At 45.6% G+C, this 15,246-nt stretch overlaps 1 protein-coding gene across 2 annotated transcripts in view; it reads right to left on the bottom strand.

Moving 5' to 3' along the window:
• Nucleotides 1-758: 758 nt before the first annotated feature.
• Nucleotides 759-15,246, bottom strand: part of LOC119376263 (general transcription and DNA repair factor IIH helicase subunit XPD-like) — a 46,169-nt gene continuing 31,681 nt past the window's right edge. For both annotated transcript variants that reach the window (XM_037646169.2, XM_049411385.1), the window contains 5 exons: nt 8,881-8,953; nt 8,744-8,814; nt 5,600-5,743; nt 2,394-2,537; nt 759-926 (listed from right to left, as the gene is read on the bottom strand). In XM_037646169.2, coding sequence (XP_037502097.1) covers nt 834-926; nt 2,394-2,537; nt 5,600-5,743; nt 8,744-8,814; nt 8,881-8,953 — 525 coding nt within the window. In that variant the 3' untranslated portion in view covers nt 759-833. The remainder of the gene's footprint in view (nt 927-2,393; nt 2,538-5,599; nt 5,744-8,743; nt 8,815-8,880; nt 8,954-15,246) is intronic.

Genomic DNA, 15,246 nt, shown 5'->3' with positions numbered 1-15,246 from the left:
GACCGTCGGTGTCCGGCGAAGTGATGCAAAAGTAGTGATGCAAAAAATCATCACACAATGACGTTATAACTTCACAGATCACCAAAATTTAACATGTCACATGACATTGTAGCTTAGTCAAAGGTGGATCGATCACGGTGGCAGTGCAAAACCACATTAGGTGCGGAGAGCTTTCGGACGGCGGCAGAGCAGGATCAATACATCGACTGAAAAGAAAAAGATGGCTTTCACCTTCGAGTCGTGTTAGGAGAATGCATAAGGGATCCTGCGCATTTTAAGCTCTAGATGCCTCATTAAACGTGAATATTGTCTCTTGACGTCGGCCATAGTAAGTCCAACGGCATCAGCGCCAACACAAGTGATGACGTCACCACACAACGTCATCATGACGTCACAGAGTGCCAAAATTTCAGACGTCTTAAATGGTGACGCACGTGAGGAGCAGAAAAGCTCGCAATGCTTCCTATCCTGCAGGTAGTGCAAAACCATAGGTGCAGAAAGCTTTTGCAGGGGGGCAGACGATGGCTTTCGCCTACGAGTCGTCTTAGGCGAATTAATAAGGGACCCTATAAGTTTTTAGACATTTGCTGTCTGGAACTGAGGGGATCAAGGCAAATGCAACTACTTGACAAAGTGGTTGTCTGGTTGTGGTTTTAACCCTAAAAAGACTGAAAAAAAAAGAAACCACATCTTTATTACTGCTATGTGCATCAAAGCACATCATACATCCGAGCCTTTTAGAAAGAGCCACCAAATACGGATAGACATTTTATTAAATAACATTGATGATGGGAACGATGCCAGCTGCGGTGAACTCCCCCCCTCCCCTCTGTTCAGTGAAGTTGCACCCTGCTCTCCAGTTTGCGCCTTGTTTCATCCGACTGTAGTTGTTCGGCTGTGAGCAGAGACACCCCGAGTTGGTCCTCCTGCAGCAAGAAAGACAAAGCTTGAGCACAGTGCTGAGTTCGGTCAACCCAGATAAGTATAATAGACTCATGACAATTCAAACTCTGATATATACTTCACATTCTTGGTTAATTCAAACAAACAGGAGGTTTTGGTTGGTCTGCCACATGTCCAATGCATTTAAGAGCTGCTTAATCTAAGCTACATTATTCAGTTGAATCTGATAACTCACAGTACTTTTGTTTCTCCACACTGCATGTATTAGCTGCTGTTGCTCCTTATAGCTGAACATTTGCACTCATATATCTTTAAAAGAGTTCAACATGAACTTTAAATTATGGGAAGAAAAGAAGAAAAGAGATTATGGGAAGAAAAATTTCTTGTGAGCTTGACTAAGCTTCCCAGCCGATAACAGCTCAGCAGCATAAAGTGACGGCACACATAAGCATAAGCACAAATACTGCATAAATCATTCTTGCACACGATCACCAAAAGAACATGACAAGTACATGCAATTTAGAGAAGAAAAAAAAAAAGTCACAGTTTCGCTGCAAGGGCGAAGCAATGAATGCGATAGCAAGAAACTAATGCTATACGAAGTGAGGCTCGCCAATGGATACTCTCAGTTTGAACAGCGCTCCTGTTGCAAAGGCGGCCGAAGCAGCGAAGGAAACTAGCGTGCTTTAAGTGTCGAGCTGTGACACTTGATAGTCCGCGCTCATCGTCTGTTTGTTCATTTAGCGGCGTCCCTTCAGCTCGAGTGACTTTCGTACGCTCCGTAACATGAGCAAGGACACCACGGTGAAAGCTTGAAACAACCCTCTTCCCTTCACCGCCAGAAAACCGCGCGAGCAGACAGCGGAAGGGCAAGGTTCTCCCTGCGCAATGAGAAGAAGCGAGCGAGCTCGCCGACGACCTCTAAATGCGCCCATCGCGCTCCTAGCGCCATCTAGCTGGTAATGAATAACCGCTTATATGTGCCTGCCGTCTCTGAGTCTGTCCAGCGGTAAAGGGTGTGTATATAACGCTCGCCTTTAGCTACATGGAGGATCTGCGCTTCGTGGCGTAGCGGTTAGCGCCACTCGCTGAGGAGCAAGAGGTCCCTGGTTTGATTCCGCGCCTTGGAAGCATTTTTCTGAATTATTTTTCTTTGGGGCTTTTATATATATATATATATATATATATATATATATATATATATATACATACTTATACATATACGGTGCATGACGACGGCGACGGCAAAATCCGGCCGAGACTGTCCCTATAATTGCTGTCGCAATAAAAGCAGAAAAAAAAAAGAGAAAAAAAAACGCTGCATCAAAGACAAAGTTCCTATCTGACATTCTATAATATCGGCTCACGAAGAAAGCATGAGGCGCAGACCTGCAACAAGAAATATCAAAATCGCTTTGCGAAGACTTATTTGAACGTATGAGCCCATGCCAGCTAAACAGAGTAAAAGACAACGTTCAAGAGGTGCTGACCCTTGTGAAAGGCTGCGCCATCTGTCTGAGGAAGCGCTTGACGACCTGCAATGCCTCCTCAGTGCTCAGGTTGCACAGGGAGTCCTGCAGGTGCTCCTGTATCCACCGGGGCAGCTTGCTACGTTTGTCCCATCTCGAGAAACGCTGCGTCGTCGTCGGCAACACCAGCACGTCAGTTTACAAGAGCACAAATTTACTTACCGTCAGTGGAAGCTTAGCCATGATAACCATTTCAAATTGTTATAAGGGGTATCCACACAAAGGAGAAGCACACAAGCGAGTGACAGAATGAAGGCCTTACTTAAAGGGGCCCTGCAACACTTTTAGAACGTAGAAAACTGCCAATTTGCAACCAAAGTACCTGCAAAATAGTATGTGAGCCAAAGAATACTGCACTACACGAAGCAGGCAATTCACAATTTCGTCACAAGCACAGACAAAAAAACTGTTCGCTCTCTCCTTGACAATGCTGTCTCAAATACACAGTGAGTGGACCCAACCATGCAGCAAGCAGGCACAACAGGTATGGGCTGATTGCATGAACGGTGCACCAGCATACACATGCTGTGCCATGTAGGTACTGTGGTCATCAACAGCGTACAGCCCACATCCGAACCAGAGGTAAGAACCAATACAGTAACAGAAGATAGAAGATGAAATGTCCAAGGTCATGATGCCTTAACTTTTGAATGGCACATCGCCTCCCTGCCATCCCGCCTGAGTATCTATCTTCACGCATCCGCAACAAAAGATGAGAGAAAGCGCTCTTGTGTGATCCCGTAGCTCTGCTCACATACTTTTGCGGCAGGAGCTTCGGGAGGCAACAGAGTCCAAGAGTACCATCATGCTATGATAACTCAGAAAGGTGTCACCGGGCCTTTAAAGCTTGAGACGGCATGTCTTGGGTGCTACACCCTTGATTTGAAGCCGTTTTCCCAGAATGCATTATGCTCTACAGTCGAAGCCGACTATATCGAGCCCGTTTACATCGAATTATCCTGTATATCGAACAACTTCTGAACACGGTATAGTTACAGTGAGAATATATAGCGAAAATTACGGTTACATCCAACAAGAATAGCAGCGACTCCCGATATATCGAACGTCAAGCAGGGCAAAAGTGCGGCACCCAATTGTGTACTCGTAAAAGTAAACTTGCTGAAGAATGGCACACGCTCATGTAAGAGTTTCACCTACAACTTGGCAGCTCAACATTTGAACAGTTGCAAATGACCATAGGTCGGCAAACTCAGTCATGAGTCGACTCACTCAGATTCAGATCGGGCCGCGAGTCTGAGTAAGTAATCTTTTGGTGAGCTTGAGTCCAAGTGAGTCTGGTTGAAGAAAAGTTTAGTGATTCTCAGTCCGAATGAGTCCGGTTGAGGAAAATATTGGTGAGTCCGAGTCCAAGCGAGCCCAAAGCGCAAAATATTTTGCTTGAGAGTCTGAGTGAGCTCCACCTCTTATTGTCGACATATGGTCCTATCTACTCATCTTCAGCATTACTATCAGCCTTTTATCAGCTTACGTTTATACTCAAGTCTATTAACACATATCACAATTCATTAGCGTTGATGTGCCACCTCAATATATATTGATCAGTGGGGATGTGGGAAGGGGCACGACCTCCCCCTGCACTCTTTCACGAGAGTCTTTTCATAAAATATCTCGTGTGAGTCGCTTATTTCACAAAAATGTCCTTATTAGATTGAAACCACTGATAACTCATACTTCAAGGCACAAGATCATAAGGTGTATGGTAGAGCACTGATTATCTGAGATATTGGCGTTAAAGGGCGTTGACACCATGACTGAAAAAGCTAATTTTACACTAATGGACTCATGAGTCAATTCACTCAGACTCAAGTCAAGCTGTGAGTCTGAGTCTGAGTTAGTCCGGCTGAATAATATGTTGGTGAGTCCGAGTGATTCCAGTTGAGGAAAATTTTGGCAAGTGTGAGTCCAAGTCAGCCCCCAGAGCAAAAAATACTTCTTGGGTGAGTCTGAGTGAGCTCCAAATTTTTTGCCGACCTATGCAAATAACGTATTCCAAGTAATGGCGTAATCCAATAACTGAATTTAAAAAGTTAACCTCAGTAAGAAAAGACAGGAAAACATTACATACGGAGCAATAGTGACAGAAAATTTCAACATACTGTCGCAATCAACACTTCATGTCTAACTTTATGTCAATGTGTATAGCCATTGAGCATTTCACATCTGCTTTAATGCCAAGCTTTAGAAGAAAGTTCAATTCTACCTAAAGGGAACAATCTTACCGGCACAGCTGAAAATGTGACAGCGCAGTGGTTTCAAGCCTTACGTTACCTTCATCCATGATACAGTGCTGCTGCATTACCCCCCCCCCCCTCGATGACATTAAGCCTAAAAAGATATTCTCGGAACACATGCAACACCTGACAACACATGCTTCCACACAAGCAACCACTGCAGCACCTAAGGGTTCAGAAAAGAGCTTCACACATTCTAAACATTATTCGAAATAGTACGCTGTTCCTACAACTGTGCAAATGTCTCACACGATTAGTGTATTTCTCGATTACTACATTTTACTAGCACATTGCAGTAGTGTTTGTTGACATCTAGCTTAACTATGCGTTACTGTGATTTCACGTGCATAAGCCACATGCAAAACAAAGGAAATTTAGCGCTAAAGTCGAGGTGCAAGTGGTATGCAAATTTCGGCATGCAGGGTGGCTTCAGGGCAATGCAAGAAAGGTGGCAGTGAGGGCGATGGCTGAAATTGACAATGGGAGAGTGACACAGGTGACCAAAACAGAATAAAAATGATGTCGTTTTGCAACCTTGAGCAAACTTAGAGGGGTAATTTCTATCTGGGTGTGAAAAAAAGATATGCACGGTCGAAATATCTGGGTAATACGAGGGATATTTCTCTTTCATTTGGTTTACGGCTTATAGTTGGGCATGCAAGTTACAGTCGAACCCGCATATACCGAACCTAGATGGAACGAATTATTGTGTACATCGAAAAGTTGTAAAATCCCCTTAAATATATTTTCTACATATGAAATATTTTATTACATGCTGAATTACATATATGTAGAACTTCTTTGTGATCCCCTTCAGATACAACATATCTGGGTTCGACTGTACCATATGCAGGGGCAGGTTATATGCGAGAAAATATGGTAAATGCAAACAGTAGTATAATGGCGAGTCCCCACCTTGTCAGCAAAAATCATGATGCCATAGTCCGTCTTCCCACGAAGCGCTCGGCCCACACACTGTGCGGCGTGCCGCATTGCATCGAAGGTGAGGAAGTCGTTCTCCCGGATCTGGAACTGGTCCCGCAGAAACTCCAGCCGAGCCTAGCAAAGAAAGGAATTCAAGTAGTTAGGTGTTTTCATTTCATTAGGATTACCTTTAACTACCTCTTGTTATACCTTCATACAGTATTGATAGCCAGCAATAGCCACAGATAAACAACCAGCCAGCTGCGCTGGTATAAAGCATGTGTACATGGTAGGCTAGCCTTAGTTTCTTACATTCTTACTTAAAATATTCCAGCACTACTTTTGATGAAGACAGGACAGAGATATGCATGAATCACAGGCTGATAATGGCATGAGAAGTGCATGTGCCCGTCCTGTCATGCATGCACTTCTGTCTTGTATGTATCAAGAAAGTATCATCAACTAGCCCCGTAACATTTTGTTAAATGAGAAACCCACTCGGCAGATTAAAGTTAGCAACAGTACTGAAAGTTGGGCGAGTTGGTACTCATTCATGACTTCTTTTGCGCAAAACGTACACGGACACAAGGAAAAAAAGAGGCAGACAACACGGGCGCAAACTCACAGCTGATTTATTTTGAACAACAAACTGTACTTTTATCTTCATGTATAACAAACGCCCCCCACTGGTGGACCCAGGAACACACGACAAAACTAAAGAAAACTTATTCAGCTCTACGTCATGATAAGGAGCAAAGAACAAACTTTTTTTTTTATTATTATTAGGAGGAAGCTTGGCTAACACAATTTTCTCCCATGTTTCTAATATGGAATGCTTCAATCAACTCCCTGTTAATTTCTTTCTCGTGAGTTGACAGAATCTTAATGTCTGTAAAAATTAGGGGTGTGCAAATATTCGAAATTTCGAATATTTTTCGAATAGTGTTTGCTATTCGATTCGATTTGCACTGAAATTTTACTATTCGAACTATTCGAACTTCCCAAAGACAAATGCAGTCAACGTCCGATTGAAAGTGACCCCTTCAGATTTTCAATATGCTTCACCTCATTACACTCTCGTATTGCGGCAAAGCTGCCTTTCAAGCTCCGTTACGGTCGAACTTAGCCAAAAGACAGTCCAATTGAAAGTGATCCCTAGATTTTTCAATATGCTTCACCTCATCACACCCCCGTATTGCGGCAAAGCTGCCTTTCATACTCCGTTGCGGTCGAACTTAGGCAAAAGACAGTCAACGTCCAATTGGAAGTGGTCCCTAGATTTTCAATATGCTTCACCTCATCACACCCTCGTAATGCGGCAAAGCTGCCTTTCAAGCTCCGTTGCGGTCGAACTTGGGCAAGAGAGAGCCAACGTCCGATCGGAAGTGATCCATAGATTTTCAATATGCTTCACCTCCTCACACCCCCGTATTGCGGCAAAGCCGCCTTTCAAGCTCCGCTACGGTCGCAAATTTATTAACTCAAGAAAACGCTGGTTCCAACATGAAGATGAAAGATGTGGCAGAATTGGGGGCTCAATTAATGCTGTTTTGGACATGAATTTGGGCAGGAAGTCCGAAAATCGGACGCCGAAGTATTTTAGCATCCAAAATTTCAGATGTTCTTAATATCGACGTCTACGAGGCAGATTTGGAACTCTAGACTTGAAGGGAGCACACCCTTGTCCACCACATCAGTTGGGCTACCACAGAAGTTGAAAGAAGAAGAGAGGCTGAGAAAATGGCATCTTTGCCTGTCATGTGTAAAGTGTTGTCGGCAACATTTTGGTTGCACCAAATCATGTACTAAATACAATTCGGCCTCTACATTGCCTCATTCTTGATAAGACAACTATGAAACACCCACCCCGCCATGCTTCATCAACCTAGCGAAAAGAAACACTTTCATGTTGCTATCTGATAAGAATATGCTTAGGAATCCTCTCTAACTTTTTTTCTGCAATTCGCTTCGATATTCGAAAATATTCTAGAAATATTCGAGAAATATTGAAAAATATTCGATTCGATTCGCACTCACACGGCAATATTCGAATTCGCTTCGCACCGAAAATTTTGCTATTCGCACAGCTCCAGTAAAAATTGGTGCGCACCCACAAGACCTGCAATGATCCACCAGATGTGTTCGTCCTGACTACTAATGCGAGTCATGCTCCCTCAACCTGGTGTTTTTACATCTTCCCAGTTGAGTTTGCGCCCGTGTTGTCTGCCTCTTTTTTCCTTGTGTCCGTGTACGTCTTGCGCAAAGGAAGTCATGAAAGATTAAAGTTATGCATTGGATATCCGCACATGACTATGCAAAACATAGACATACTCGATGAGCTCAAATGCAGTGGTTGCAATGCTCAGGTACGTGCAAAAAGACGTTCACGGAGAAATATCCAGAGTGTGGCTCGAATTCCCGCGAGGATCCTGGTCGTCTGCTCGGGGCAAGAGCAAACGATTTAGGCTCAATGAAATGGACATCTTATAACAGAGTTTGTCGTCTTGCGTTGCCTCATTCCTTATAAAAGAACTCGGCAACACCATTTTGTAGCATTCCTCTGTAACAACCTAGCCGAAATAAACGCTTCTGTGTGCTCATCTCATAAAAATATGCTTCAAGATCCTCTGCAACTTTTTTTTCTTTTTTCGTCAAGGACCGTGCGTCAGCACTCAGCTACCAACCATCATCAAGCAAAAATATTGCCAAATTTCAGTCATTTTTCAATCACATCAACAACCGTCATCCCTAATTACCAGTTTCCTGAATTCATCGCTCCACCTGTTCACATGCCACTTCTAAATTTGTAGCACAATCGGTTTCTCCTGCTTTGTTTAGCTTAGTCTAGCCAGTATGCTTGACGGTAAAATTATGACCCCATTCCTCTCGGGATTTTTGTTAACACCATATGCGTACCAGAAATGTTTGAGTCCTAAGTATAGGTTCGTTAAAGGGTCTAAAAATCCTTTTTTTTTTCAACTACTAAAACACAGCAATTGTACTTGAGCAATCCTCTCGATATGTAGTATAACGCAAGCCTTCAGTAAAAAAAAGTTCAGCTCTGTGACTGTGAGATTTAACCGTCTCCTACATCTACCTGTGGTGTCATGGAAGAAGGGTACCCCTCGCGCTCACCCGAAGAATCCTGCTCTGTGTGTAGACGAAAGGGATGCCAAACATGAGCACAGCCCGGCCAAGATGGTGGTCTGTAAGAGAGAGAGAGCTAGTTTAAGGCACACTCTTCGACTGATTGCAGAAATGAGCCACCTTACCAAAGTCAACACCTTCGGACACCTTGCCTCGGGCTACGGAAAGCAGCACGGCTCCCCTACCATTCTCGCATGCCTGCACCAAGGCAGAAGATTGTAGGATCACAGCTACAAAGAATGCTCAAACCTCAATATAATGAACACGGATATAACGAATTATCGGTTATAACGAAGTAAATGAAGAATAGTCTTGTCATATATACAGTATTACGAATATACAATATAACAAATTTTCGGACATAACGAACTTATTTTCGTGTCAGATGCGACTTTGTTATAATGAGGTCTGAGTTACACTCGCATCATATACAAAGGTCAAGTCTCAGCTACAAAATTAGACATGATGTTATCAGCAATACCTCGCGCCATGCATAGATACTAGGCTTGTGCGAATATTCGAGCACTTCGAATATTCGAACGAATAATACAGTATTAGAATTCAGTTTGATTCGAATTTAAATTATTGCAAATTTCGAAGTATTCGAAATGAACGAATAGATGTATATTAGCCCGCTTAGAAACCCCCTGTAAAGGTGGCTTCACTGCTGTGGGGGGTGCTATACAGTGAATACACCTTTCCAGGAAAAATCCGCACTGCCCGAAAGCCCCACTTCGAGGTTAAATGAACATATTACCCTCACATTGATTCATCATTTTTAAGTTTAAAAACTTGTTATACCGCTTATATGCTCCAAGTATAGTAAATTTTAAAATGGAACATATTTACAGGTTATCATTTACTACCGAGCCAAATCCTGCTACTATTCAAAGTTGTTTCCACTTCCTTTGAACCAAAAAGAATGACATTTGCACAATGCCTTGTTACAATTTTAAAAAAGCGTTGTGCAGGTTGGTTGGGTCATGACAAATATGCTCATTTTTCTTTATAATATGTCATATATATACTAGGGGTGTGCGAATATTGAAATTTCACCTCGAATCGAATTCGAATCGAATAGTGCCGAATAGTGGCCAAAAATATCGAATACCAAATCGAATATTGAATAGTATATTTACACGAAATGTGTACCGCCAGTTGCGGCAAGACAAAGAAAAAATCGGGGACGCTGCGGTGTGTCGACAGTTTTATTACGCACTTGTTCGAAAGTAGCTTTTGTTTCAGTTTTTATGGGCGCACAAGCACGTTGATAGAAGAACTGCTATTCCAGTCAGCAGCGCCACTCCAAACCTCCTAATGACTAACAGACGAGGGTACGGTAGCTAGTTTTTTTCCCCCGTGGCCGCGCAATACGGCTCATGTGACAACTGTAATGTTGTGCTTCATCGCCATGGGTGCTCCGGGCCCAAAAATCTTCGGGCGCCCGTTCATAGCAGCGTTTTAACTGCGTGCCGAAACAATGGAAGTTTCTGAACAAGTGGTTCGGGGAGGCAGTGGCGACTGCCCAGCATGAAGAAATTTTTACATGCAAAGCCAATGACCAAGGGTTTCGCAGGCCAAAGTGGGGACGTTTTATGGCGCTTGCGACATACGTGACCGAAATACACAAGAAGTCCGTGCCTTCGTCTCGGGAACGAAGTTGTGAAGGGCTTGACTGTTTTCTCATGTGTTTTTCTACGTGTGGAAATGACATAATCTCCTTTAAGATCAGCATGCACTCGCTTTTGAACCAAGATGTCAGTGAAAATTTCAACGAAAGGCCTACTGTAACGACGTTAGCGTTAGTTTTAGCCACCCCACCCTAACCAATTTGCACCATTGGCCTTTGTCGCGTTTTAGATATTCGTGCTGTCGAATTACTCGAAACTTCGAATAATAGCTATTCGAAAGTCAAATCGAATTATTTGATTAGGTACTATTCGATTCGAATTCGAAACTCGAATATTCGCACACCCCTAATAATACTATTCGAATTCGATTCGAAATTATTCGACCAAAATCACTATTCGCTTCGAACCTAAAATTTACTATTCGCACAAGCCTAATAGATACCAAACGTAAATAAGGATAACTGAAGTTTCTCCTACTTTTCAGCATAGTTTTGGACAGTTGTCACGTATCTCGGGAGCGCTTGCAATGTCGGAATGGATTTGGGAGAGAGAGAGAGAGAGACTCGGGAGAGACCGTGGTGGCACTGCAAACAAAACTTTATCTAACACACCACGGCACACAAAAATGAACACTCAAAATTTACAACAAAAAGTACCATTAGGAAATGCGACGCTATTGCGCAATCACTAACGGACAATTGCAAAACCTTCGAGCTATGCCTAGCTCCTCTAGTCCTAAAGTCTGGCCACTATGGCCTCTCAGTCACTCGCGATACCCATGGAGCGTTCTTACGGTTCGCGGTGTCCGCTGACTCTGTTCGTGGTCCAAGTCGACGCCCAGTCCCGTCGTCGCAGCTCCTGTCGACGTCTCCGGGCCGTCGCCGTCGATCAGACGCCTCGCTGATCGTCCTCCTCGCCGATGTTTCCTTCCTTTCGGAGAACACCGATCTCTCCCAGTTAGGCCTAACTTCTGGCCTCCCCTTGGTGCCACCGGGTCTTACTGCCGACGTGGCTCTCTGGTGATTGCCCGTGGGTCGCCGTCGTCTTGCCACGCCGTGGGAGTGCCATAGGTGCCCTGCGAACTGCTGTGACGGGGCTGCTGCAAGCCCGGGGAGCCTCACTTGGATGGCACCAAGGTCGACGGCCACCCTCCCGAGCCTCTTGTGCCGCTGCCCCCAGAACGGGGCCCTACTGCTCTCGTCGCGGTGCGACGCTGGCTTGCAACACCTTGCTCCTCGACGACTCCAACGGACAATGACTAACTCTTCTTCCGTGGTCTCTCACCTCGGCTCGGGTCGCGTGGCACGCGCCTTTCTCCGGCCAATGGCTTGCGTCGACATGGCGAGGGTGCACACCATCGGGTACATTTCCATTCCCCGCACACCATCGACGCCTTGCGCTGTCCGGCACGCGCCCCGTGCCCCTTTACTCATGACATTGGGCCCCCTTTTAAGAGTTTTTTCTTAAAAAACTGCTTCTTCTCTTCAGGGTTGCGGCCCTCTGCTCTTCTGATGATGTCTTAAACTTCTGACTCGCATTCTCTTCTCTTATGGTCCCATCTACTTTCACTGCACCATGGTGAACACCACGCACTTTCACGAACACATCATCAAACGTTACACTGAACCGTTCGCGATGTCCACAAGTTCATCGTCCTTAACACTATAGGCTGCAGTCTCTCCACCTGCCGAAATAACTACTCACAATGCGCCACACTGACTCTTCAAAAATCTGCACAAATTCACTGTCTGTCAAGGTCAACTAAAAAAAAAAATGTTATACATCAATATTCTCAAAACCTATTTCAAATCCTAGTATCCTTTCAACACAATAGGAGCCACCGCTTTGATACACCATGCTTAAACCTGTGTTTTTTTCACATTGCGCATCTTTTTCAGTTTCTTCCTGCGCCTATTCATGACATGTCTTCTTAAACGCTCACTACAACTGATTACTCTAACCCGACGCCTCTTCAGTTTCTCCTTACGTCTATTCGCTACCCAATGTCTCGGACGCTCACTTAAGCTGATGCCTCTGTTTCTTTTCACCCGACGCCTCTTCGACCTAACTTCCTCAGGCAGCGTCCACCCTTTATGCCTGGCTCTCACTACTAGCCTCAGCCTGTTTGCATACCACTTCTTACACCCTACTCTGCGCGTTTTGGGGACATTCTTTTTAGTCCGCTTTACGCGTCTGCCCTTGACAAGTTCAGCCACCTTTATGGCGTCCTGATAATTACGACCAGGTTCCTTTGATTTCAGAGCTGTCTTCACTTTCTTTAACTTTACGCTTGTACTACCGTGCGTCTGAGGCTTTCCATTCATCCTACTCCTCTCTGATGTTATCCGCGAACGCTGAGTGCTTGTTCTTTCAACAGGCATTTTGCTCAGCGAAACGCTGTCTTCGGTTTCAATATTGCCTGGATGCATCGCGTTCTTTTCTTCTTTGCCCACTTCAGGCACACTGGCATGGGACTCACTAGTCGTTGATTTACTCCCCCCATATGCAACATTTGGGCCCTTTTTCTTCAGCTCATTCTTGAAAGGACTGTTCTTATTTGCCCACGTAGCGTGCTCCTTATGGCTGTTTCCTCCGTTACTCGTCACGGGACGCCTCTTTGACCTAACTTTCTCTGACTGCGTCCTACATTTATGCTCGACCCTGGTTTCTTGCACGACCCTCTCTGCATCCAAATAAATACAACCTACTTGACGCGTTTTCGCAGCGTTCTTTCTCCTTCGTCTTACGCGTCTACTGTTCACAGCTCGGGCATCTTTTCTTGCGTCCTGATGCTTGAAACCACTTTTCGCTATCTCTGGAGCTGCCTGCGTTTCCTTAACTTTTACGCGTTTAGCACTGTGCTTCTGAGCCATTGCGTTCATCTTACTCTTTATTGTCACATCTCGCGAACGCTGACTACTTCTTTCTTCAACATACATGCTCATCAGTGGGGAGCTATCCTTTGGCTCTTTGTTGTCTGGAGGTGTCGCATTCTCTACCTCCATCCCCTCTTCAACAGCACTGGCATACAGTTCACTAACTGTTGCTATCCTGTCACTATGTGCAACCCTTGATTCCTCTTTGTTCTGCCCATTTCTACAAAGACTGCTTGCATCTGCACCACTAGCAGGCTCACTGGCCCTTTGCTCAGCGGAAACAAAACTCTGAAAATCAGACACATTGATATCTCCCGATGGAATCTCTATGGACCTTCTCTCATTCTGTCCAATACCCTCTTTGGCTTGTTTGGCTTGTGCCAATCGCAGTTGAAGCTCGAGTTCCCGCTTCTCTCGAGCGTAAGCTTCTAACACTGCGGCGTGTTTCGCCTCGCGTTCAGCGCGACTTGCCTCGAGATCGGCACGACTTGCCTCGAGATCGGCGCGACTTGCCTCGAGATCGGCGCGACTTGCCTCGAGATAGGCGCGTCTCGCCTCAAGCTCGGCTTCGCGCTCTTCTCTCTGATTCTGCCACTCTTTTTCAATGAACCTGAGACCCTGCTCTCCATTGAGCTTTCTCTCACGAATGACTCTCACAATCTTCTCCCAATCCATATCCATCGTTACAACCCCCGACGATACGCGACTGGGCCCAACGCTGGAAAAATCCTGGCACAGGCTCGCCACTTATTGTGTCACGTATCTCGGGAGCGCTTGCAATGTGTGATGGAGTTGGGAGAGTGAGCGAGGCGGGTGACCGTGGCGTCACGACAAACACACTTTATAGAACTCAACACTGCAAACAAAAAGTTAACACCAAAAAATTTACATCAAAAATGTAACGTTAGAAACAGTGACGCTATATCGTGCAATCTCTAACAAATCGCAAAGCCTACAGACTATGCTTAGCCGGCTTAGCTCCCATAGACTCCAAAGTCTGGCCACTATGGCGCCTCAGTCTCGCTACGCGAATCGAACGTTCTTACGGTTCGTGTTGCCCGTCGCCTCGATTCGATGCGAAGATCGACGCCCTGCCCCGTCGTCGCAGCTGCTGTCGACGTCTTGGGGTCGTTGTCGTCGATCCGCCGCGTCGCTAGTCTTCCTCGTCGCCGGTCTCGGCCCTCGCGAGAAATCTGTCCGCCCAGTAGGCTAACTCCTGGCCTCTCCTGGTGCCACCGGGGCGAAACTGTCGAGGGGCTCTTCGGTGATTGTCGGTGGGTCGCCGTCGTCTTGCCGAGCTGTGGTAGTGCCGCAGGTGCCACGAGAACTGCGTGCATGAGGCTGCCGCAAGCCCAGGACGCCCTCGTCGGTAGACCCGAGGTCGACGGCCACCCTCCCGGGGCATGCACAATGCTGCCTCCAGAACTCAGCCCTGCTGCTCTCGTCGCGGACGCGACGCTGGCCTGTACCACCTTGCTCCTCGACGACTCCACCGAACAATGACTGCTTGTTCCTCTGGGGTTCCGCACCTCAGTTCGGGTCGCGTGGCACGCGCCTTTCTCCGGCCAATGGCTTGCGTCGACGTGGCGAGGGTGCACACCATCGGGTACATTTCCATTCCCCGCACACCATCGACGCCTTGCGCTGTCCGGCACGCGCCCCGTGCCCCTTTACTCATGACAACAGTTCAAACTCTTCCCTGTACAACTCTATGTTATTCAACCACCACCAGCTGGGCCAGTGAGAGTTACTACATTTTAATATTGCCGGCACGTCCTCAAAACAAAAACTAGCAAATCCTAGTTCAATCCACTAGCCATCAAGCCCATCCCGTGCAAGTATGGGACAAACATCAGCAGTTGATATAACTCCTTAATGCTTAATGTATTCAGCATGAAACAAGTGCTGTGAGTTTCCTGGAATAGCATTTTGACAATTCAAGTTAACCTAATATTTGCCTTTAGTATCCGTTTATTATAAAGTT

Source organism: Rhipicephalus sanguineus, unplaced genomic scaffold (genome assembly GCF_013339695.2).
Source record: "Rhipicephalus sanguineus isolate Rsan-2018 unplaced genomic scaffold, BIME_Rsan_1.4 Seq1138, whole genome shotgun sequence".
NCBI classification, from domain to species: domain Eukaryota; kingdom Metazoa; phylum Arthropoda; class Arachnida; order Ixodida; family Ixodidae; genus Rhipicephalus; species Rhipicephalus sanguineus.
This window is presented reverse-complemented; position numbering and strand designations above follow the sequence as displayed.